Raw genomic sequence first — 22929 nt, 5'->3', positions numbered from 1 at the left:
GCGAGGACAACAAGCCGAGCCCTCAACACTACCCGGGTTCTAAATATCCTAACAAATCTTTAGATACTGAATATTCTTAAGAGTTTAGCCCATTTGCATCAACAAAGAAAAATTACAACAAAACATTAAGCTGCATAATTTCAACCCCACTCTCACCTATGGCAATCCCACCTTGACAAGCCTCTCCTTTGTAGTACAAATCATCAACTACGAGCATGTTTGTCATAGATCGTATAAGTGTCCCTTGAGCTATGTATCACAAACCACCAAGTTATGTAGCTCCGTCGAGCACAACCAGTTTAGAGAGTAGCTCAAACTTTAGGTCCCAGCGATCATTTAATTGGACTTTCAAGGTCAAAGCTTGGGGATTGTAGTCACAAATCTCGGTAAATAGGCATAAATCCTTGTTGTCTGATTAGTTTTGTCCTAGAAAAATCAAGCTGATCAGTGGCACTATGTCCCATCACTACCCTTCATCTTACACAAAAGATATAATAGAAATTATTTATGAACAAAAAAATTAGATGTCAAGATCGAACACAAATTAGATTACGAGGATTTGCATATATATATATTTCTGAAAAACAAGATTAGATGTCAAGATCGAACACAATTTAGATTACAAGCATTGCATGTTTCCCAATTGTTTGAGGCGTCGTACACATTTATTATTTCCTTCTTTTACTCAAATTCATTTCATTTAATTGTTGTTTTAGAATTAGAATTGAATCACTATAACAGAATAGAAAAGCCTGTCCTACTATCTTAGGTTGGGTGGACCCATAACAGCTTTGGTTCGTCGTGATATTGCAATTCCATCCTTGGCATCGCCAATTCAAGTTGTTTGGGCTATGGCTACTCTCATGAATTGTAGATTAATTAAAGAGTGTACATATTGCACCAATAGAAGAAAGTAGCCTATTCTTTATTCCATTGATGACACATTTTGTTCTTTGTCAAGGCTATCCTTAAAAAACTTTCTTTTTGCTTGCTTTTCCCCCTCTGTTGCTTTTGTGGTACTTCAGTAAGGCTGGTTTGAGAGTCAGGTGGTTGATGGTTGAATTTGAACTCAGTTCAATCAAAAATCTATGGGTCAATCTCACTGACGATCGCTCGAAAAAAGAGCACACCCGAGGGGGAGCACCAAACCTCCAAGGGCCCCAGGCAACCAGTTGTAGTTCCAAAAAGGACCCGAGCAAGCCGGTTTCGCGATAGTATGAGGCTGAATTCAACACCCAATCCAATCAACATGCATGACACTAGGCAAGTTGCAAGCTTTGTGCACCTTGGGGAACCAATGACGAAACAATAGCCATCAAAGAAAACCATACAAACACTGAAACCATGTATGCTGAGATGACAATTTTGCACACTTGTGTCAGAATTTCAGGAGTTTGCATGACAAATTTTCAGACACAATGCAGAATTGAAAATTACAGGTAGATTTGAATGAAGCTCAATGCATGAAGACCCCTACTTATGTGGTGTCTCTCATTCATGCCGATCGAAACAAGTTGCTTGGAGAGGCCCAATTCCGTATTTCTACGTTTATGCTTTGCTCGTGATCGCAGTCTCCCGGCTTGTTCTCTTTACTTTTTGCACATGCATGTCAATCTAGTACTTGGAGGGCCATTGAATTCTCATTCAGGCCATTTGAGACATTCCCATATCTACCTTCATACAAAACTTGGTCGTTGCAGACTGATGAGAGACCCCTCTGCATTGCAAAGTTGTTGCTTCCTTGCTCATTGAAAAGGATCCGTACTTCACAAGGTCTGAAGGTATGAAAGCTCTGTTTCCCCTTCTCAAAATCCTGTGTCCAAAACGCGCAAGCTTCATGGATGATTCCTTTTTTAAAAATGCTTATGAAAAGGGGGCCAAAACACCCTTCTGATCTTTTGTTTTCCAGCATTACTTATGGCTGCCAAGCACCATGGCTGTAACAGACTTGGACACTCCCAAATCGAGAAACTACCCCTACAATAATCACTTCAAAACAATTCACGGTTCACAATTGATTCGACACTTGCCCGGCTAGAGATATTGGCCCCAAAGATTGGCGCCCCTTTCGGTATTTCTTTTTGTATTGATCTTGAGTTCAAAGTACAAGAGCACGGGTAGGCGCTCACACTCAGACTGTGGGTCCAGATGCTCTGAGTTGTGAGAGGCCTGCTCACATATTTAAAGATTACAAATGGTGCTAAAAGCAGAGCCCAAAAGCTGTCCCAAAAGCTTGAAGTTAAAAGCTTTGAAAAAAATAAAGCAAAGAGTTTCTCTCTCTCTCTCTCTCTCTCTCTCTCTCTCTCTCTCTCTCTCTCTCTCTCTCTCTCTCGCGCGCAAAACAAAGCAAGTCAATAGCGTAGGATTTTCATCTGCCTTAGAGTAGCCAAAAAAAAAAAACTCTTTCGCTGCGTAGACAAAAATCAGCCACGCGATGTTTGTTTCCGTACGCTACAGCTTTCCGGATTTTGCTGGCCTGCTCGTACGCAACAGCCACGTCATCATTCAGCAGGCCAGGGCGGGTGTGTGTGTATCGGGCAGCCACGTCACAGTTTGTGACATACCCCCCTCTTTAAAGCATTGTAATCGTCCTCGATTACTCCTACAAAACAGACAAAAGCCATAAACTATCTTAGCAGACACTGATTGTTAGTACCGACGCACTAGGAACACACATCTAGCACATGTACCAATCGACAGTCACATCACACGACATCACAGGACAAATCACATTCAGCATTCATTCGGATCTTAGAGCATGATTTATCAGCAATGCAATTAGCAATCGCATTTAGATCCACTCAAGACCTCATAGATGCCCGATTGACTAATCCCTATTGCAACCGTGTCTATCGAGATCATTCAGACCAAAATGCTACAGGCATTTCGTCTATCAGTTCCTGCACTTAAAAACAAGTCAAGACCATATCAGTTTCATATTCAGGAATTCCATTTCATAAAGTCATACAGCAGAATACTTCAGCTCTCAGTATCCCTGAAGCTCAAAGAGACATCCGTGACTAGTATTCAAGATTCGAGGCGTCCTGTTGACAAAAAAGCGGAGTAACTCCCCTCTTGTGCAACCCACTGCACCAAATCTCCGGCCAAGCTGAATTCTAGGTTCCATTTGGAATAGACTACGCTAAACCCAAAGCTTCAAGGTAAAGGTTCAAAATCTGAGGAGTATCTGCTAGATCCTCCTCCTCCATCCACTTCGCATCCAATGCAAGATAGTTCTTGAATTTAACTAAGAACCGCCTTCTGACTTTACCCTTATTCTTTCTGTCCTTATGTGCCAATATCTATTCAAGAACAAGGATCTCCTCGTTTTTCTCCACTTCAGGTTGCTCATCAGGCTCCCCATCTTCAAGCACATCACCTTTAAAAGGTTTCAAGAAACTCACATGAAATGCATTGTGAATCCTCCAAGTATCAGGCAATTTTAGTCAGAAGGAGACATCACTGATCTTTTTGGAGAACTGGAAAGGTCCATAGTATCTCATACTAAGCTTTGGAAAAAGCCTCTCCTTTCTCTTTTTCTTTCTCAGGCGTGCCTTCTCAAAACGTAAGAGCATCCAATCATCCTCCTTCAATTTCAAATCGCGATGGCGATCCGCTGCCTTTTTCTGTCGTTCCTGAGACTTTTGCAAAGCCTCGCGGACCTTGGCAAAAGCCGTGGTGTAACAGACTTGGACACTCCAAGTCAAGAATCAATTGCGAGAGCACCCAAATAACCACTTCAAAACAATTCACATATCACAATAGATTTGCACTGGCCCGGCAGAGTTCCGTGCCTAGAGATATTGGCCCCAAAGACTGGCGCCCCTTTCGGTATTTCTTTTTGTATTAATCAGTTCAAAGTACAAGAGAGTGGGTCGGGTTTCACTCTCAGACTCTGCGTCTAGATGCTCTGAGAAGTGAGGCCCTCACCACTAATTTAAAGGTTACAAGGGATGCCCAAAAGCAGAGCCCCAAAAGCTTCAAATCAAAAGCAATTGCTCTCTCTCTCTCACATAGAGTCAAAACTTGAAAGCAAAAGCATCTCTCTCTCTCTCTCTCTTTCTCATTGCGTAGAAAAAAGCAAGATTTGCGTCTCTCATCATTAAAAAAATAAAAAAAAAATTAGCCTCCGTGATTTTTGGAAATTAGGGTTTCTAGAAGAAATTAGGGTTTGCAAGAATTTTAGGGTTTCTGGCAAAAATTAGGGTTTCTGTTGTCCGCCACGTCATCACTTTTGTGACATACCCCCCTCTTGAAAGCATTGTAATCGACCGCGATTACTCCTGCAAAACCGACAAAAGCCATAAACCGTCTTAGCAGACACTGATTGTTAATACCTACGTACTAGGAACACACATCTAGCACATGTACAAAATCGACAGTCACATCATACGACATCACAAGACAGCACATGACATTCAACATTCATTCGGATCTTAGACCATGATTTATCGGCAATGTAGCTAGCAATCACATCTAGGTCCAATCGGAACCTCATCGATGTCCGATTGACTAACCCCTATTGCAACCATGTCTACTCGAGATCAACCAGACCAAATTGTTGCAGTCGTTTCGGCTATCAGTTCCTACACTCAAAAGAAGTCAAGAAAAAAGCAGTATCATTATCAGGAATTCCATTTCATGAAGTCATCCAGCAGAATACTGTCAGCTCTCGGTATCCCTGAAGCTCAAAGAGACATCAGTGACTTTAGTATCAAAATCAAGGCATCTATTGACGAAGGAGGGGAGTAACTCCCCTCTTGTGCATCCCACTGCACCAGATCTTTGGCCAAGCTGAATTTCTGGGTTTTGTTTGGAGTAGACTATGCTAAACCAAAACATCGAGGTAAAGTTTCACAATCCAAGGAGTATCTGCTAGGTCCTCCTCCTCCATCCACTTCGCATCAAATGCAAGAAAGTTCTTGAACTTAACCAAGAACCGCCTTCGGATTTTACCTTTCTTCGTATCCGTATGTGCCAAAATCTGTTCACGAACAAGGGTCTCCTCGTTTTCTTCCACTGCGGGTTGCTCATCAGGCACATCACCCTTAACAGGTTTCAAGAGACTCACATGCAATGCATTGTGAATCCTCCAAGTGTCTGGCAGTTTCAATCAGAAGGAGACATCATTTATCTTTTCAGTAATCTGGAAAGGTCCATAGTATTGCATACTAAGCTTTGGAAAAAGCCTCTCCTTTCCCTTTTTCTTTCTTAGGCGTGCCTTCTCAAAACGTAAGAGCACCCAATCATCCTCCTTCAGTTTCAAGTCGCGACGATGGCGATCCGCTGCCTTTTCCTATCGTTCTTGAGACTTCTGCAAAGTCTCGCAAACCTTGGCAAAAGCCGTATCCAAATCTCGCGAATATTCATCCACTTCAAATATCTAATCTGTCGTGCTCAGGAAGGATGGAACCTTCGCAGCACTTTCAACAATCTCAAATGGCGTCTTCCCTGTCGAAGAGTGTATCTTGTTATTGTAGGCAAATTCCACCAAAGGTAAGTTCTTTTCCCATTGAGTCTTCTAATCCGAGATACAAGACTTCAATAAATCTAAAACCACTGAATTGGCGGGCAATCTGCAAGTGGAACGATGACGAGAACTGCAACTGCGTGCCAATGTTCTCCCAAATTGCCTTCCAAAACAAACTCATAAATATGGGGTCTCTGTCGGAGACAATCGTCTCAGATGTGCCATGTAATCGAAAAATCATCATGATCATTCTGTGTTCTCGGGAGATCAAAAATGAAATCCATTTCAATATTTTCCCAGGGGCGGGTGGGTATGGGTAAAGGTTGTAACAATTCCTGTGCCTTATGCCTGTCAAACTTGACCTTCTGGCATACTGCGCACAAACTCTTCCACATCCTTTTTGAGTCTCGACCAAAAGAAGTATCTCTCTACCCCTTCATGGTGGTAGCAATGCCGCGATGACCCGTAAAAGGTAGACAGTGGCATTCAGTCATAACCTTTTCCCGCAACGGCTGTGTAACGCACAACATAGTCTTTCTCATCAAGTAGCCTTCCCGAATGGAGTATCTAGATACTGTCTCCCCATCCCGTATCCATGTGAAAATATCTGCAAAATCTGTATCTGTGGCATACTAATCGACCATATCCTCAAAGCTCCTATGATGTATCACGGAAATAGCCAGAACCAACGGCTTCCGAGACAAAGCATCTGCCACCACATTCTTCTGTCCCTGCACATGGACAATCTGGAAGTGAAACTGTGACAAGATGTTCGCCCACCGCATCTGCTTTTCCAAAAGCTTCTTCTGTGGCAAGAAGTAGCGCAAACTCTGATGGTATGTAAAGACAGTAAAATCCGCTCCGAGTAGGTAATGCCGCCACTGAGTAAGAGCATGGATAACCACCAAAAGCTCTTTCTCATAAATCTGTGTTGTCATCTCCAGCTTAGAGGACAATCGGCTCTCGTAAGCAATGACATGGCTTTCTTGCATCAAGACCGCACCCAGACTATGACCATAAGCATCACAAAATACTTCAAATGACTTCTGCAAGTCCGGGAAAGTCAAATCTGGTCGTGTAGTCAGTTTCTCTTTCAATGTCTGAAAGGCGACTAGTCACCTCTGTGGATCCCCACGAGAAAGGGACTCCTTTCTGTATCAAGATATGCAAAGGGGAAGCAACCTGTGCAAACTTTCGAATGAACCGTCTGTAGTACGAACACAGTCCCAAGAAGCTTTCAACTTCATGGACATTCTTCAAATCGGGCCAATCACATGTAGTGTCTATCTTGGCCGGATCCATTTGCACTCCTGTTGCTAAGACAAAGTGTCCCCAAAAAAATGTATCTCTGAAGCATATATTCTCTGTGGTCTACTTCATTCTTGGAGAAAACAATGATATCATCAAAGAAAAAGCCAACAAATAGCCTGTACTTTTGAAAAATCATGTCCATCATCCGGTTAATTGTCGCAGGAGCATTGGTTAAGCCAAGAGGCATCACCAAAAACTCAAATAACCCAAAAGTCGCCTTAAAGGCTGTCTTGTAGACGTCTCCCGGCGCAATTCGGATCTGATGATATCCACTCTTCAAGTCAATCCTGCTAAAGCACGAGGATTCCTGTAACTTGTCGAGTATATCATCGATCCTAGGAATCGAAAATCTGTTCTTGATGGTGATTTCGTTGAGAGCGCTATAATCAATGCACATTCTCCAAGATCCGTCTTTCTTCAAATCCAACAACAGTGGAGAGCAATACGTTGAAGTACTATGCTGGACAAGACCCTTTTCCAAGAGGTCTTTCACTGGGTTCATAATCTTTTCATTCTGTACTCGGCTCACACGGTAAGGTGGCCGGTTCGGTAGCGTGCTTCCAGGTATCATATCAATGGTTTGATCTTTAGGCCCTCTGATTAGCAATCGGCATGAGTGTGGAGAAAAATCTTGGCGTTCTTTTGATCAGGTCAAAACATATTCAACCTTTATCCATCGTTCAGTTCTCTCCCAAAAGAATGAGTAAGAAACTAAAGTTCATCAAGTACAATCTCTAAGCCCTTCATTTATCAAAGTCGCTTTCTCGACCCGGTAGTCAACCACGGCGTAGTTCTTGTGGTACCCAGGGATCCTGAGTAGAACGTCACTCGCGTGCCCCGAACACCCCTGCCATTGCAAACGAAGTTTGCCAATGCTCGGTGTAATGGCAACATCCCATCCAAGTGCCAGTCGAACTACCTCCGCATGTGGCATCAGTCTGTCGCACGTAATTCCAAATCAAGCCGCCAATTCCAAGTGAAAAGAAGTTGGCCTTGGCTCCTTCAAAAGAGCTTCCTGATCCTTCACTTTGCCCCAAAAGCGGCAAAGTTTGTACTTTCATTCATTAGATTCGGTGCAGGTCCCACGCCATGTGGTACCAGTTCTGCTTTTCTATCTGCCTTTTCTGCCACGTTCCTCAGCTGTTCTCAACCTCTTAGGCCTGTCGTCGTCTTTATCATTCTGTTCTTTCTGTGCCTTTTTAGGGCACTTTGCGGAGATATCTCCATGTTCCCCGCATCCAAAGCACTTTCCCTCTCTGATGAAGCGAGCTCTCTCCTCATGAGTAACCTTGGGTCGTGCATCCTTTTTCTCTGGGTTGCTCTTTTTCTTTCTACTTTCATTCCCAGAAGTCTATTCGGCTCGGTGTGTCATGGCCTCATCTGTGGGGTAGGTCAGACTGCCAGAGTGAATGGCAAAGCCCCGCTTCGCATGACTCATCAACTCCTGAATAGAAGCTGACTTCTGTTCCAAGCAATGATCTCGGATCTCTGTAGGTAGGCCCAAGGTGAACCGCTCAATCTGTTCTCTGAACGAGATCTTCTTGAATGAAGAGGCGGGTAGAAAAGAGCTCCAGAATCTTTCACAATAAGCATTGATTGTGTCTTTCTTGGTCATCCGAAGATGGTTCCACGCAGCTCGTATATCTCGTTCATATTCTTGCGTCAACCAAGAAGAAATAAAAAGCTTTTTAAATTTCAGCCATTTAAGTGGCGCAGTCTTGTTTAAAAGAAGCGTGGACCACCAAGTACGAGCATTCCCCTTAAAGTAAGAGGCAGCTCTCCGAATCTTGGAGTGCTCTGAATAGCGTCCTCCCACGAAAGCAATGTCAAACTGTTGTATAAAAGACACAGCCTTCAAAGCATCTGAGTATCGTGAAAAAGTATCAAACTTGATCGAGTGGCCACCTTCCTTAAACTCTCGAACTTTCTTGCTTTTATCTTCGAGAAAGTCATACTGGTTGGCTTTGTAAAAATTCTTCTTGTTCACATAGAAGTTTCCATCATCAGAATCTGAGCTGTCTGTAGATGAGTCCTCGGTAGAACTGTCAGTCTCTGTGCGAGATTTAGTCTTGCTTGTTACTTTTTCTGTCTTCTTCGTTCGAATCTGAAGAGCTAGAAGAACTGTCAGAAGAAGAAGAAGAAGAACTGGGTACTCCTTCAAATTGAACACATTTCTTCTGTTTCTTTGCCTTATCAAAAGTTGACTGACGACCCAAATATCCCGAGAAGTCGGTGCTTTTCTTTTGCTTTTTGCCGTGCTTTGGCTTTCTTTTGCACGTCAAAAAGCTGAGCAATCCGTGCATCAACCACCTCTTCTAATTCCTTCTCTGAATATTTCTTGTGAGCAGAAGGTTTCTTGAGAGTGGGTGTAGTGGTTTTCTACACTGCTCATGCACTTTTTGAAAAGAAGTCTCGCTCATATATTTTGCCAATTTTGGGTCCTTCGCAAAATTGAGCATCATCTTCGTTGCATCGCCGATCAACTGGCGACGCTCCATCCCTCGCCGCTCCGCCTGAGTAGGCAGAGGCGGGCCATACTCTGTGTCAGAATCTTCGTTGTGATCCCTGCCCGCATCTCCAGATGCAGAGGGAGTCGACTGATCCTTGCGTGAAGCCATAGGTGCCGCGGAAAAAAAAAATTGGGGATCGGATTTCTCGTAGAAGAGAAATCGACGGTGCTCTGATACCACTGTAATAGACTTGGACACTCCAAGTCAAGAATCAATCGCGACAGCACCCAAATAACCACTTCAAAACAATTCACATATCACAATAGATTTGCACTGGCCCGACGGAGTTCCGTGCCTAGAGATATTGGCGCCAAAGACTAGCGCCCCTTTCGGTATTTCTTTTTGTATTAATCAGTTCAAAGTACACGAGAGTGGGTCAGGTTTCACTCTCAGACTCTACGTCCAAATGCTCTGAGAAGTGAGGCCCTCACTACTAATTTAAAGGTTACAAGGGATGCCCAAAAGCAGAGCCCCAAAAGCTTCAAATCAAAAGCAACTGCTCTCTCTCTCTCTCTATCACACAGAGTCAAAACTTGAAAGCTTCTGCCCTCCTGCTGCTGCTGACACAATGTGTCCTAAAAAGTGTATCTTTGGTAGGAAAATTCACTTTTCTTTGCATTAATCACCAACTTGTGATCTCGTAATGCCTGAAAGACTTGAAGCAGATGATCTCTATGTTCTGCCTCATTCTTGGAGAAAACAATGATGTCGTCAGATAAAGTGTCAACGAATAGCCTGTACTCTCAAAAAATCATGTCCATCATCCGGTTAAATGTCGCAGGAGCATTGGTTAGGCCAAAAGGCATCAGCTCAAACTCAAATAACCCAAAAGTTGTCCGAAAGATTGTCTTGTAGACGTCTCCCGGCGCAATTCGGATCTGATGATATACACTCTTCAAATAAATCTGCTAAAGCACGAGGATCCCTATAATTTGTCGAGTATATCATCGATCCTAGGAATCGGAAATCTGTTCTGGATGGTGATTCTGTTGCGAGCTCTATAATCGATGCACATTCTCCAAGATCCGTCTTTCTTCAAAACCAACAACACTGGAGAGCAATACGGTGAAGTACTAGGCTGGACAAGACCCTTTTCCAAGAGGTCTCACTTGGTTCATAATCTCTTCGTTTTGGGCTCGACTCACATGGTAAGGTGGTCGGTTGTGTGGTGTGCTTCCAGGTATCAGATCAATGGTATGATCTTCAAGACAAGCGGGTGGTAACTCGCCTGGCAGGCACTCTGAGAAGCAATTGGAATGAGAGTGGAGAAAATCTTGGCGTTCTTTATCAAGTTCAGACATATTTTTCCTATCCTCATCACTCAACTCTTTCAAAAAGATCGAGTAAACAAAAAAACTGGATTTCATTAATTTAGAAATGGCAGAAGCCGATACAATAGGGACAGACTCGCCCTTAAATTTTATATCGAGTACAATGATTCTGCCCTTCTCTGTGGTCAATGTCGCTTTCCTCGCCCGATAGTCGACCACCGCATTGTTCTTGTGGTACCGGGGAATTTCCAAGAGGACATCACAACCTTCCAAAGGCATTATGTAAAAGTCCTCATGTTCCAAATACCCCTAACAATGCAACCGAAGTTTCCCAATGACAAGTGTAATGGCTACGTCCCTGCCGAGTGCCGCTAGAACTACCTCTGTAAGTGGTCCCATCTGATCGGAAGTGATCTCGAGCCGCACCGCCAATTCCGGTGAAATGAAGTTGGCCTTGGCTCCTCCATCGAGGAAGATAAGGGCTTCTTGGTCTTTCACTTTGCCCCAAGCTCGGCAAAGTTCTGTGCTCTCGTCCCAACGTGTTGGGATCGGTACCCACGTAATCTGGAAACAGTCATGTTTCATCTTTCCTTTTTATCACGTTCCTCAACTGCTCTGGAACTCTCAAGCCTTTCGTCGTCCTTGTTCTGTTCTTTCTGTGCCTTTTTAGGACACTTCGCGGAGATATGTCCAGTTTCCCCGCACCCAAAGCACTTCCCTTCCCTGATGTAACGAGCTCTCTCCTGAGGAGTAAGTTTGGGTCGTGCATCTTTCTTTTCTAGGTTGCTCTTTCTCTTTCTACTTTCATTTGTCAAAGTCTGTTCAGCTCTTTGTGTCATGATCTCATCGGTGGGATAGGTCAGACTACCTGAGTGAACGGCAAAACCCCGTCTCGCATGACTCGTTAACTCTTGAATGGAAGCTTACTTTTGTTCCAAACAGTGATCTTGGATCTCTGGAGGAAGACCCAAGGTAAACCGCTCAATCTGTTCCTTGAACGAGATCTTCTTAAATGAAGAGGCGGGTAGAAAAGAGCTCTAGAATCTCTCACAATAAGCGTCCACTGTATCCTTCTTGGTCATCCGACGATGGTTCCAAGCAGTTCTTATGTCGTGTTCATACTCTGGAGTCGGCCAAGAAAAAATAAAAAGCCTCTTGAACTTCAGCCATTTAACTAGCGCAGTCTTGTTTAATAGAAGCGTGGACCACCACGTTCGAGCATTCCCTCAAAGTAAGAGACAGCTCTCCGAGTGCTCTGAGTAACGCCCTCCCGTGAAAGTGATGCCAAACTGCTGCACAAAAGACAAAGCCTTCAAAGCATCTCTATATCCCGAAAACATGTCAAATTCAATTGACTGTCCGCCTTCCTTAAACTCTCGCACTTTCTTGCTTTTGTCTTCCAGAAAGTCATATTGGTTGGCTTTGTAAAAATTCTTACTCATATATTTTGCCAATTTCGGGTCCTTCACAAAATTAAGCATCATCTTTGTTGCATCGCCGATCAATTGTCGACGCTCCATCTCTTCACGCTTCGCCCGAGTAGACGGAGGCAAGCCGTACTCGAGTGAATCTTCGTTGTGATACCTTCCCGCATCTCCAGATGCAGAGGGAGTCGACTGATCTTTGCTTGAAGCCATAAGTCCCGCGAAAAAAAAAGAGATCAGATCTCCCATAGAAGAGAAATCGATCATGCTCTAATACCACTGTAACAGACTTGGACACTCCAAGTCAAGAATCTACCTCGACAACACAAATAATCACTTGAAAACAGTTCACAGTTGACAATTGATTCGACACTGCCCAGCAAAGTTCCATGCCTAGAGATATTGGCCCCAAAGATTGGCGCCCCTTTCGACATTTCTTTTTGTATTAATCTGAGTTCAAAGTACAAGAGTGCAGATAGACACTCACACTTAGATTCTGCGACCAGATGCTTTAAGTTGTGAGAGGCCTACTCACATATTTAAAGATTAAAGGGGTGCTAAAAGCAGAGCCCAAAAGCTGTCCCAAAAGCTTGAAGTTAAAAGCTTTGAAAAAAATGAAGCAAAGAGTTTCTTCCTCTCTAACTTGCCTAAAATAAATCAAGTCAATAGCGTAGGATTTTCATATGCATTAGCAAAGCCAAAAAAACTCTCTTCACTGCGTAGACAAAAATCAACCACGCAATGTTTTTTTCCGTATATGCTACAGCTTTCCGGATTTTGCTGGCCTGTCCGTACGGAGCAGCCACGTCATCATTCAGCAGGCCAGGGCAGGTGTGTGTGTACCCGGAAGCCACGTCACAGTTTGTGACAATGGCAACCGAATGTAACATGAGAAAACAAATGGTTAGCACCTGTCCAAATGTTACGATTTACAGAATTAGCAATTAAATTAATCCTACGTATCCCAAAAAGATCGTACCTAGCGGATGTGCAAAGACCAGTATCTTTCAAATATCAGTTGCACCTCCAAAAGGGAAAAAAATTGTTTGTCAAATACCGTTACAGCTGACGACCTTATTTCTATCTTACGGACGCCATTTGAACGCTTCTACAACCAGCTAATCGGAAAGTGAGTAGCATGCCACACCCATTTGTCCTCGGCCGCAAGCTATTGGGTGAGACTACCTACAACTAGTGTGCAGCCAAGTGCTCCAGTGCATTTAATAGAGCCGGCGGACGTTGTCTTTCCCTGTCTACTGTGCCCACAAGCAACTATAGGTGTTGCCAGCGTTGCATGTTCTCAAGGGTACAACCATTCAAGATCATTAAAGTCAGGGATCCGGGGCGGCCAATCTGGGCCATCCAAAGGGCTTCAGTTCCTTACCGTAATCATCCGGATGTACAACTGTGAGATGTCCGACAGATCAACACTGTGATCTTCTACAGCACTTGACAACCAAACCTTGCCAACTCATCGTGCGATCTCCGCCAACTCAGCAGCCAGAATTCACAAGCCGATCGATCTTCACCATGTAAGGCTGGGTTCACAAAGCGCGGCGGAAACAGCGCTCAGCAGAACATGAGCCAATCATTGGTCGCCGGCTCAGCAGGGACTGTTCACAAGGCGCGGCGGTAGCTAAAGCTGAACATGCCAGCGCACGGAACAGTTGCCTCGATTTTCTTCCGACCCCCCCCCCCCCCCCCCTCGCCAGTTGCTATTTCCGCCCTTCACGTAGGCTTAATTGCATGCCAACTTGCAACTCAAGGTTCCAAAAGACACCCTTAACGTTCTTTTTTTTTTCAAAGCAAACCTTAACGTTCTTATTTTTCCAACTATAAAAAGACCCCATTGGAGCTAAAGAGTCCTTCACATTTTTCACAGAGCACAGCATGAAGTTGCAAGGAGCATTTTGAGGCTTGGAAGCATCCACTGTGGTAATTTTTTTTTGCATGAAGAACCTCTTCTCTTCCTCTCCTCTTTTTTCATTTTGTGTCGGAACAATGACGCAACTTCCATGTTCTTTGATATACTAACCTTTATACTTGTGTGTCTTGATAGATTGAAGATTGTTGGAGCGTTACGACGTGCAAAGTTTGTGAAAAGGTATACATGCTTATGTATTGAAGCACGCTCTATTTTAAATGTTTTTCGATGAGCATGTCCTAAAACTCTCTCTTGTTTGCTTGTGATGCAGGTAAGGTAACATGGAGTCCAACACCCCTCAATTTCATGATTCTCAAAGAGAGGACGATGACACCATTCTCTCTCAACCACAATTCTCCCAACCTTATTTCAACCATTTCTCTCATTTACCATTTCCTATGCCCTCTCATGGTTTTACGGCCATGTTGAATTCTCCATCTCCAACCTCTCCTTTCATGATGCGCCCTTCCAACCAACCACCATATCCCTCACCTCCTCTAAGTGGCTCAAGCCCTAATTCTCCTATGCTACCACAAGCTAGTCCGAGCACTCCTCCCATTCTAATTCCGAACCATATACCTCCCCCCCCTCCCCCCTCTCAACCTTCCAAAGGCCGTTCAAAAGCATCCAAGAAGAGATCAACCAATAATGAGGAGGTAGCCCAAGGGAGCCAACTTCCATCGAAGAAGCCAAAGACAACCAAAAAGAAGGTTGTTGTTGACTTGGGGGACGATGATGACAACGACAACAAAGGGAAGGGCAAGTGGAGGGACTTTTGGGTTGACCAATTGGTTCACATTCGGGGAGGGATGAATGAGGAATTCAACAATCCTCAAAAGCAAGGAGTCAACTTGTGGGCCAAGGTGGCCACTCAATTGGCCGGCACTGATCCTGAGTTTGATAAAGATAGCGAAAGCTATCGTAAAAAATTTCAAGTTGTGGTAGCTCAATACAGGATAGATAAAGTCCATAATAACATTTATGGCAATGACAGGAAGAGGACTTGCAAATGATATGATGTGGTAGATGAATACTACCATGATAGAGCTTCGGTCACACCTCTTAGTCATGCTTCCTCAACCACCCAAGATCCTACTGCTCTTGGAGGTGACAATAGCGCTTTTTCAGAGGCAAAGATGTCGGAGCCCGAGAAGGCTCAAGCCTCCACCACTTCAACACGTCGCCCAGCTCCAAAGTACGAGGAGTCATTGGCCCAAATGGCCAACACAGGGAACCTACTTTTGGAGCATCTTAAAGACTCCTTTAAAGAACATGCCTTGGAGAGAGAGCGAATCTCCATTTTGGCTGGAATGCATGCCAAATTGAATGGATATCTTGACCTAGCTAGGAGTGTTGACAAGTAGAGAAACTCAAAGTCTTCGGCACTTATGCTCTATTTTTGGCTATGCACGCATAGAAATGTTTTTTTGCAAGGATATCTAGGCTTTATGCTGTTGTAACCCATTTTATCATGATGATTAGTGTACTTTGTTTCCATGAAATTTCTATTTGAACACAAATACACACATGACAAATACAAATAATAATAGTACTAAGAATTCTCTATTTCTCACAATGTATTGCAGGAAGAAGATGGTTCTCTCCAAGGACTTAGCACTCCATTGTGCTTGGTTGTGTTGCTTGGCAATTAATGAGTTGCTTAAGGAATCACACATGCGCAACGAGGAGGCTTTAGTTCAATCCTGGCTCCATGTGACACAATGCATGGCACGTTCTGTTGATTATAAGAAGACTGCAAATCGAAGGAGAGGGCATGAGCTTAGAAAAGCTTGGGCCTACCCTAGGCCACAACATTTTCTAAACGGCTATTTGTTGGGTGCATATTCGGCACGCATGTTTAAGCGGCGTCTACGGGTGAGCAAAGAAACTTTCCATTACCTCAGTGGTAAGCTTGCTCCTTTCTTGAAGAAGCAAACCACAAATATGAGGGAGGCCATAAGTGTTGAAAGTAGAGTGGCCACGGCTCTCAATAGGCTTGCTACAGGAACAAACCTTGATCCCTTAGGTGATCTCCATGGGTGTGCTAAAAGCACAGTGTGTAAAATTGTCCATGAATTTTCTAGGGCAATTGTGACATCAGGCCTTAGGGATCTCTATATTAGATGGCCTTCAAACTCACGTTTTGCCACACTGGCAAGTGAGTTTGAGGCAATACGACACATTCCCTTTGTAGTTGGTGCCATAGATGGTTCTCACATTCCCATAATTGCTCCAAGGGACAACCATGTAGATTACTTCAATCGCAAAGGGTTTCATTCAATCCTGCTACAGTTAACCGTGGCCCCAAATTGTTCAATATGGAATTATGATGTGGGGTGGGCTGGGTCAATCCATGACTCCTTAAACTTCACTAGAAGCGAGCTAGGGCAACGATGTACAAAAGGTGACTTGGGCAATTATTGTTTGGTGGGCGATTGCGCTTACCCAGCACGGCCTTATATGCTAGTGCCCTTCAAAGGATGCAAAGAAGGATTGTCACGTGCAAAGTACTATTGGAATTTCATCCAATCAAGCACTAGGATGCCAATTGAGAGAGCCTTTGGCATGTTGAAGGCAAGGTTTCGTATATTGCTGAAAAGATGTGACATGAATCTAAAATATGTGCCAGATGTTGTTGCTGCTTGCCTTGTGCTCCACAACATTTGCATTTGCCACGGAGAAAGTTTTGACATGGAATGGGTACGAGAAGCTGAAGCAGACTTGGCACTTATGGTTCGAAGGGAAGAGGATCGGAGAACAGCTGCCTGCTCCTTGAGGGAGCTATGTGCTACTAGGCCAATACAAACGGAGGACGCAATGGAACGTGCTCAAGGAGGCGATGAAGGTTATGACTTTGGTTCAGGTTCAGAGCGGCGAGACAATCTCGCTAGGACAATGTATAGAGAGCATGCAAGGGCCAATGTACAAGAATTCTTTGGCAATGATGCCTTGGCAGAGATGGATTCATCATCAATGGAAGCATCATCATCATTAGCTTCTTCCTCTTCTACGTAGAGCTTTGCAACGAAACCTTTCATTGTAGAACTGGCATGCTTATTATGTTCATGTCCTCTTTCAGCTTGTATCTCATGAGATTCCTTTAATACATCTTCAATGTAGCTTCTCTATATGTGTTTTTTCTAAAGGTTTTAATGTTAATCAAATTTCTCTTCCGCCACCCTGTGTGAATGCATGGTGCGGCGGAAGATACGTTGGTTCTCTATTTCCACCTCCCGTATGAACTGATGGATGGCGGAAGAGTTGGAAATGAAGCTCTTCCACCTGGAAAAGGGTCTTTTTCTTTGCTATTTCCGCCGCCCTCTTGTGAACCCAGCCTAAGTAGCCAGATTTTTTTGCAACGTGCAGCAATCATAACATGCCAAGTCAACTGCCAGAATCTTTACCACCTGCAACTGCACCATTCCCATAAAATGCGGTCCCATACTGGTTCCCTGCCTCCACCGGTCGCCAGCTGGTCGCCTTTATTCCCCTAGAAGGATTATTTCTCAACGAAAATTGGAAATATGACCTAGAAGGAAAGAGATCCCCTTTGTTATCCATAATCCGCAGGACCATTCCCTACCCATTCACAGCTTGAAGATCGACAGGGGTGCATGTGCACTCCGTCAAAGTCCATAGGAGGGGGGCCGCCAATCTGGGCCGTCCATTTACTGGCGATTAAATCACGTAATATTTGCATACAGCTGTTCGATGATTGACACATCAGCAGAGGGAATAAAGTTCATTCTAAGCCAATGATTGGCGACGGCGCGTCACTTTCATTGCGCAGAATTTGCCTGCACATCGCTTTCGCTGCACGGAATTTGCCCCCATCGCTTTCGCTGTGCAGAATCTGCTCCCATGTCGCTTTCATGCTCGCTACTTGGCCCCCCTCGCCCTGGACATTTGACGGCCGGGAAAGGACTGCTAGTGTCTTTTCCCATGAATAATGGCTCCCAACACTGGCTCCCGGCTCCCCGCCAGTCGCCAGCTGGTGGCCATTATTCATGGGAAAGGACACTAGCAGTCCTTTCCCTACACCATATCTACAATAGAGCCTACCGCATGTAGGACCCAACAAACCAGCTGCGAACTGACAGAATAACACCCACATCTTTGCAAGAGGAAACAGAACCAAGTTCTCATTGATCAGAGAATATATGCATATTCAGAAAGGCCTGAACTTATCAAAGCAAATAGCGCATGAAACTAATTTGATGCAGTAAATAAAAATACTCCAAAAAGAAATAAATTGAAGGGGAAAAAAAAGAGTAATGAAAGAAATTTCATCTGCTTAATCCATCTGATGCAATTTCATCTACTTTAGATAAAGTCAACTTAAAAGTCTCACACCGAGGACAAGTTCCATGTGGTTGCCCATCAAACGCAACTCAACTGACTCGTTCCCGGGAGCCAGCGTCACAATAAGACAAGGTACAAAGACTACTTCATAGCAATACAGCAGAAGCGCAATTTTTCACTTCCTAAGATAAGTTAAACCTTAAACAGAATTTCCAACATGCTTACCTGGAAGACGCAATACAGTAACAAAATTCAGTACAATCTTCATACCATTGGACAAGGCTTCAATTGCACTTCACACGTGATGGCAAACTCAACCATGATAAAACTTAAAAGGCTAGCAGTTGCCAAGTGATAAGAACAACAACTCCAAAGAGCAAAAGGGAGGTAGTGCACAAAAATTTGAAGACCTGTAGAACTGTGTGAGTATAGAATATACATTGTAAAGGTGACAGACACGCTCAAGAAGCAGATGCTGTCCACAAAGGACAGCACCTCCAATTTCAAAGGGGAAGGAATTACTGTGGAAAACTAGTCCGTCCCCCCTCCCCCAAATTACGTGATTGGTTTCAACCACGTCTGAAAGCTTCAAGCCAAGAATAAGAAAATGGCTACCTTCTAATGATACAACATAGCAGAGAGCACCTATGCTTAGGAGGCACAACAGGGAATAGAAACAAGAGGTGAGAACCACTAGTTTACTTCCATGTATGTAAAAGAATCGGAGAGAGCCTTTGCCCCTCATTATCTGCATCAGCACATTGTTGTTGTATTCTTCTCAATGGAAATCCAAACATTGCAAGCCTCTATCCTCTCTTTGTTCATGATCCATAAAGTTCCAGCATCTGTCGAACAACATCTGATAAAACAGCAATGTGAAATCTATTGAGCTGACAATACTGGGCATAGAATTCCATAAGAGCAGATTGGTAAAAAGCTTCACATACTGTCCAAAATGGCTGGCGTCGTCTGGAAGTCCTGCCACCATCCAAAACCTCCACTCGCTAGCAAATCCATGTTTAATGTTCTAGCTGCAAGAAAGGCAGCTCCCGCCGCAATGTGATTGGGTCTAAACTGAAGCCACAAGGAGCTCCGCAGCCTGCAAATTATCCATGTGTCAGCAACAAACTAGAATCCAAAAGGAAACTAAGCAGCACAGTCCTCCAAGCCCTGCCACTCTGTAAACTTTATCTCATTCGATCAACTCATCTAATTCAATGAACCCGCTACCTTCCCACTCTAAATCAGATCAACCCTCGGTGGAACAAGATTAAAACTACAACACCTCAACTTAAACACGTGACAACACAGCAAGCCATATAAGAAATACCTGAGCATCTCCAAAACTTTGAAACTTGAACTCTTTGATGATGAAACTAGTACAACAGCAAACAGCATACTTTGCTACATAGTCAGATCAGACTCTTCATTCCATCTGCCGCTTTTTTCTCACAACATCGTTGTCCCCAGTTGAGATTTAAATCCAAACTCTAGATGTACTCTCATGCGTACTGTCAGGCACTAGAGCATAGTCTATGCACATGAGCAACTTGCCCACCTTTACGGGAATGATCGAGAATTAGATGCAATCATCCAATACGACAATGGTTAAAAGTACAACTGGGCAATCCACTTGAGTGGGACATCAAAGTCATACGGCACATGCTCCATAGCCAAATACCAAAACTTTTGCTTGCCTGTATATTAGCCAATTTCTATATGAAGCAACAAAGGTCTTGAATGCACCAGGAGAGCACACAGTCCCTGCATCTCATTGCAGTAAGAAGATGTTCTGATGAAATTTCCAGCCATCATTGGGCAAGAATGGCCCAATCCCTTAATCAAAGCATGAGCTGAGACCAGGAAGGGACACCAATTCTAGAGCCACCCCGGATAATATAAGGTACGCACTTACCTCGTCCTTGCAAAATAGAAATGCATGTGGTAATGAATAACTTCTGTAGAACCCATCCATTTTCGTACTTCATGAAACCGTAAGTCAGCATTGGCAAGTATCATATTATTTTGGAACATCAACGTCACTCTGCAGAGCTAAAGAGCAAAATCCACTTCCTTGGAGCAGTTAATCAAACAAAACCCTTGTCAGTACCTTTGATAAAACAAAAACCCTACTGTCCAACTCGACAGCAGAAGCAACTCACGTCATTGCTTCATAATGAGCAACAACATCAAGGATAAACATAGTGCTACACAATGTCATCTTTTTGGCACGCTCCACGATCAAAACCACCACTAATACCGAGTATCACAACCATAGTAAATACCCATTGTCAATTTTTCTAAAGGCAAAGGGAACCGTGCTTCTAAGCTGACAAGCTTGTGATCTGCACTGTTTTGCTTATCCAGGAAGTATTTCAAACTGATTCCCAATAATTACCTTCTGCTTGCTTATACAAACACCTGGACTGTTGCTCGATGAACACGTTCTCAAGTCAGTGAAGCAAATACGACTACTATCTACACATGGCTTCTATACACAATAAAACTATGATTACTTCTCTAACACCTCATGCTCAGCCATTCAACCCACAGCATTGAACTATTGAACCTAATTTCGACTTACAAAGCCAGCAAGCAGATCTTGAGAGACGCAAAATCATTCAAGCCTACAATTTGATGATATTTGACTCCAACAAGCTACGTATTCCTCGTCTCATGCCAAGATTAACAGATGATGCTAAAAACATAAGCTGCAATTTGTGTTTATCTCCAACCGAAGCTATCCATGCCTGTGGTTAAAAAGAAATACACAACTCAGTTCAAGACTACAGAATACGTGCAGATGTGCAAAGTGAACTCAAAAGGAGAAAAAATACACCTGCATTAAAGTAACAAAGAAACTTCATAAATTTGACTAGGTCTGTTGTTGAAATGCAGTGAGAGACCAAAAGGCACACAGGAATGGCAGCACAAAAGGAATCATATCCACCAGCAACAGGCAAGGAAGGATTTCAGATATTACAAAAAACAAATAATTTCCACCTGAAAATGAGCAAGAACAGAATTTTTCCACAGTGCAGCTGCAACAAGAGACAACTCTGTGCAATCAAGAAACTACCCGTTTTGCGAAATATCCCAAACAATGCTTCGCAGCTGATAAATACTTAATGTACAGCCTGCTGCCCACATGACACTAAACAGAGAGATTGCTCACCCATCATTCACAAACTTCCAAGCAACATGGAAAAGGTTCGCCTGCAGTAAACCATTTTTACTGAAGACTGCAATCAGATGAGAGTATGGATGCTGCACACTGATTTCAAAGTCTAAAGCAGTTAGAAGCAGCTGCTCTGCCTCGAGGATGCACTCTTTGTAATGTTCAAACCAATCCTACAAGGACCAAGACAACGGAGATGGTTAGCAACAGCTTAAAGACGAGGCTATCATAAAATGTGATGCCAAAAACAAACCTTAGGCATATTGTAGTGGAAGTTGGCTAAATCCTGTCTATGGCACATCTCATAAGAGACAAGAACAAAACTGTTAAGGGGTCTGGGAGTCTCCTCTGATTTCGCCGATAGAAAGAGGGCACTTGTAGCAATTACCTGGAGCAGAGTAGTACATGATAGAGTTTACAACGAGGAAAAAGTCAGCCACCAATCCGCCGTGACAATTCTAATACCATGCTTGCAACAGAAACCAACCAGCCGTAAATATAACAAAATCATCTCCTGTCAAATGAAATGGCTTCTGTGCACAATCTTAAACAATCTACAAGTGGAAAAACCTAATCAAAGGTAACTCTCTTTTGCGGTCATTACATATCAACATACGATCAAGTGTACTCTTTACAACTCTGACCAAAAAGGCTACAAAAAGTAGACCCTTACAAATCTATCGTAGGCTGCATGTGATCGGCGAAGAAAGAAACGATGACACAATACCATGGCTGTTGCAATCGTCGGTTGAGGCCTGAAAGATAGGAAATAGAATTTGAAGGAAGTATTAGCTGGTCAGATTGCAGAATCTTACCCTTGAAAAGAAAAACTAACCTATTTCCACAATCACAGACTTCATCACTATTGAAAAAAACGGACATTACACAAATAGACCCTACTACCTGCATATCTGCATCGCTTCAACAGATGGACAATCAATAACACACATACACACACAGAGATATTGCCTGTGAATCTGATCCCAAAACGTGATTTTTCTTCCACGATTCTGTTGAAAATGATGAAATCGAGAAACAAAACACTCACAACTGCAATCGCATGCCGAGAGTCTGAAGAAAGGAGCAATACGAGTTCCGGAGGAACGTCTCCTTCTGCACATCGATGCCATCTCTCCTTGATGGAGAGCATCTGTCGATCTCCTCTCGAGAGAAGAAAACCTCTGCGCCTTCTGAGCTTGACACCATATTCGGTTGGTTCCTTCCAACATCCACCAAACCGAGGCCTTTGATGAGAAAGCGTAAACAATGTGGCCGACCCTGCTCTTTATGTAATGGATACATGGATACACTAACCTCAACCCCTAGGCTAAATAATATCCATATTAGAAAGCCTACCTTAATCTACTATCTACTAACATAATAACGTGTCGCAATCTGCGACCTGAAGGCTAAAATCCAAAACTATAAAACGCTCCTTTGCACGCGATAAAGAAGGAGAGAGGGGGAGAGAGAGAGAGGTTGTCGAAGGCGGCGGCCGTACTAGTACTAACTAATACCTACAAACTAGATGTGCTATGG

At 43.5% G+C, this 22929-nt stretch overlaps 1 protein-coding gene across 1 annotated transcript; it reads right to left on the bottom strand.

Annotated features, from left to right (window-relative positions):
* Window positions 1–18519: 18519 nt before the first annotated feature.
* On the bottom strand, window positions 18520–22707 carry LOC147457751 (cyclin-T1-3-like). Its single transcript, XM_086512570.1, has 6 exons — window positions 22439–22707; window positions 22064–22145; window positions 21644–21778; window positions 21388–21563; window positions 19160–19311; window positions 18520–19071 (listed from the first exon to the last, which is right to left on the bottom strand). The coding sequence occupies exons 1-6, from the start codon at window positions 22690–22692 to the stop codon at window positions 19034–19036; spliced, it is 837 nt and encodes a 278-aa protein (XP_086368696.1). The 5' UTR covers window positions 22693–22707; the 3' UTR covers window positions 18520–19033.
* Window positions 22708–22929: the final 222 nt, after the last annotated feature.

Source organism: Adiantum capillus-veneris, chromosome 5 (assembly GCF_014529385.1).
Source record: "Adiantum capillus-veneris isolate H3 chromosome 5, ASM1452938v2, whole genome shotgun sequence".
NCBI classification, from domain to species: Eukaryota; Viridiplantae; Streptophyta; class Polypodiopsida; order Polypodiales; family Pteridaceae; genus Adiantum; species Adiantum capillus-veneris.
Note: the sequence above shows the minus strand (reverse complement) of the source record. Positions and strands in the feature narration are given on the sequence as shown.

Coding starts and splice junctions, on each gene's coding strand:
- LOC147457751 (XM_086512570.1), bottom strand. CDS start 22,692: ATGTATCCATTACATAAAGAGCAGGGTCGGCCACATTGTTTACGCTTT. Junction 19,312..21,387: donor TGGAAGTTTGTGAATGATGG/GTGAGCAATCTC, acceptor GATAATTTGCAG/GCTGCGGAGCTCCTTGTGGC. Junction 19,072..19,159: donor GACGCCAGCCATTTTGGACA/GTATGTGAAGCT, acceptor CTGTTTTATCAG/ATGTTGTTCGACAGATGCTG.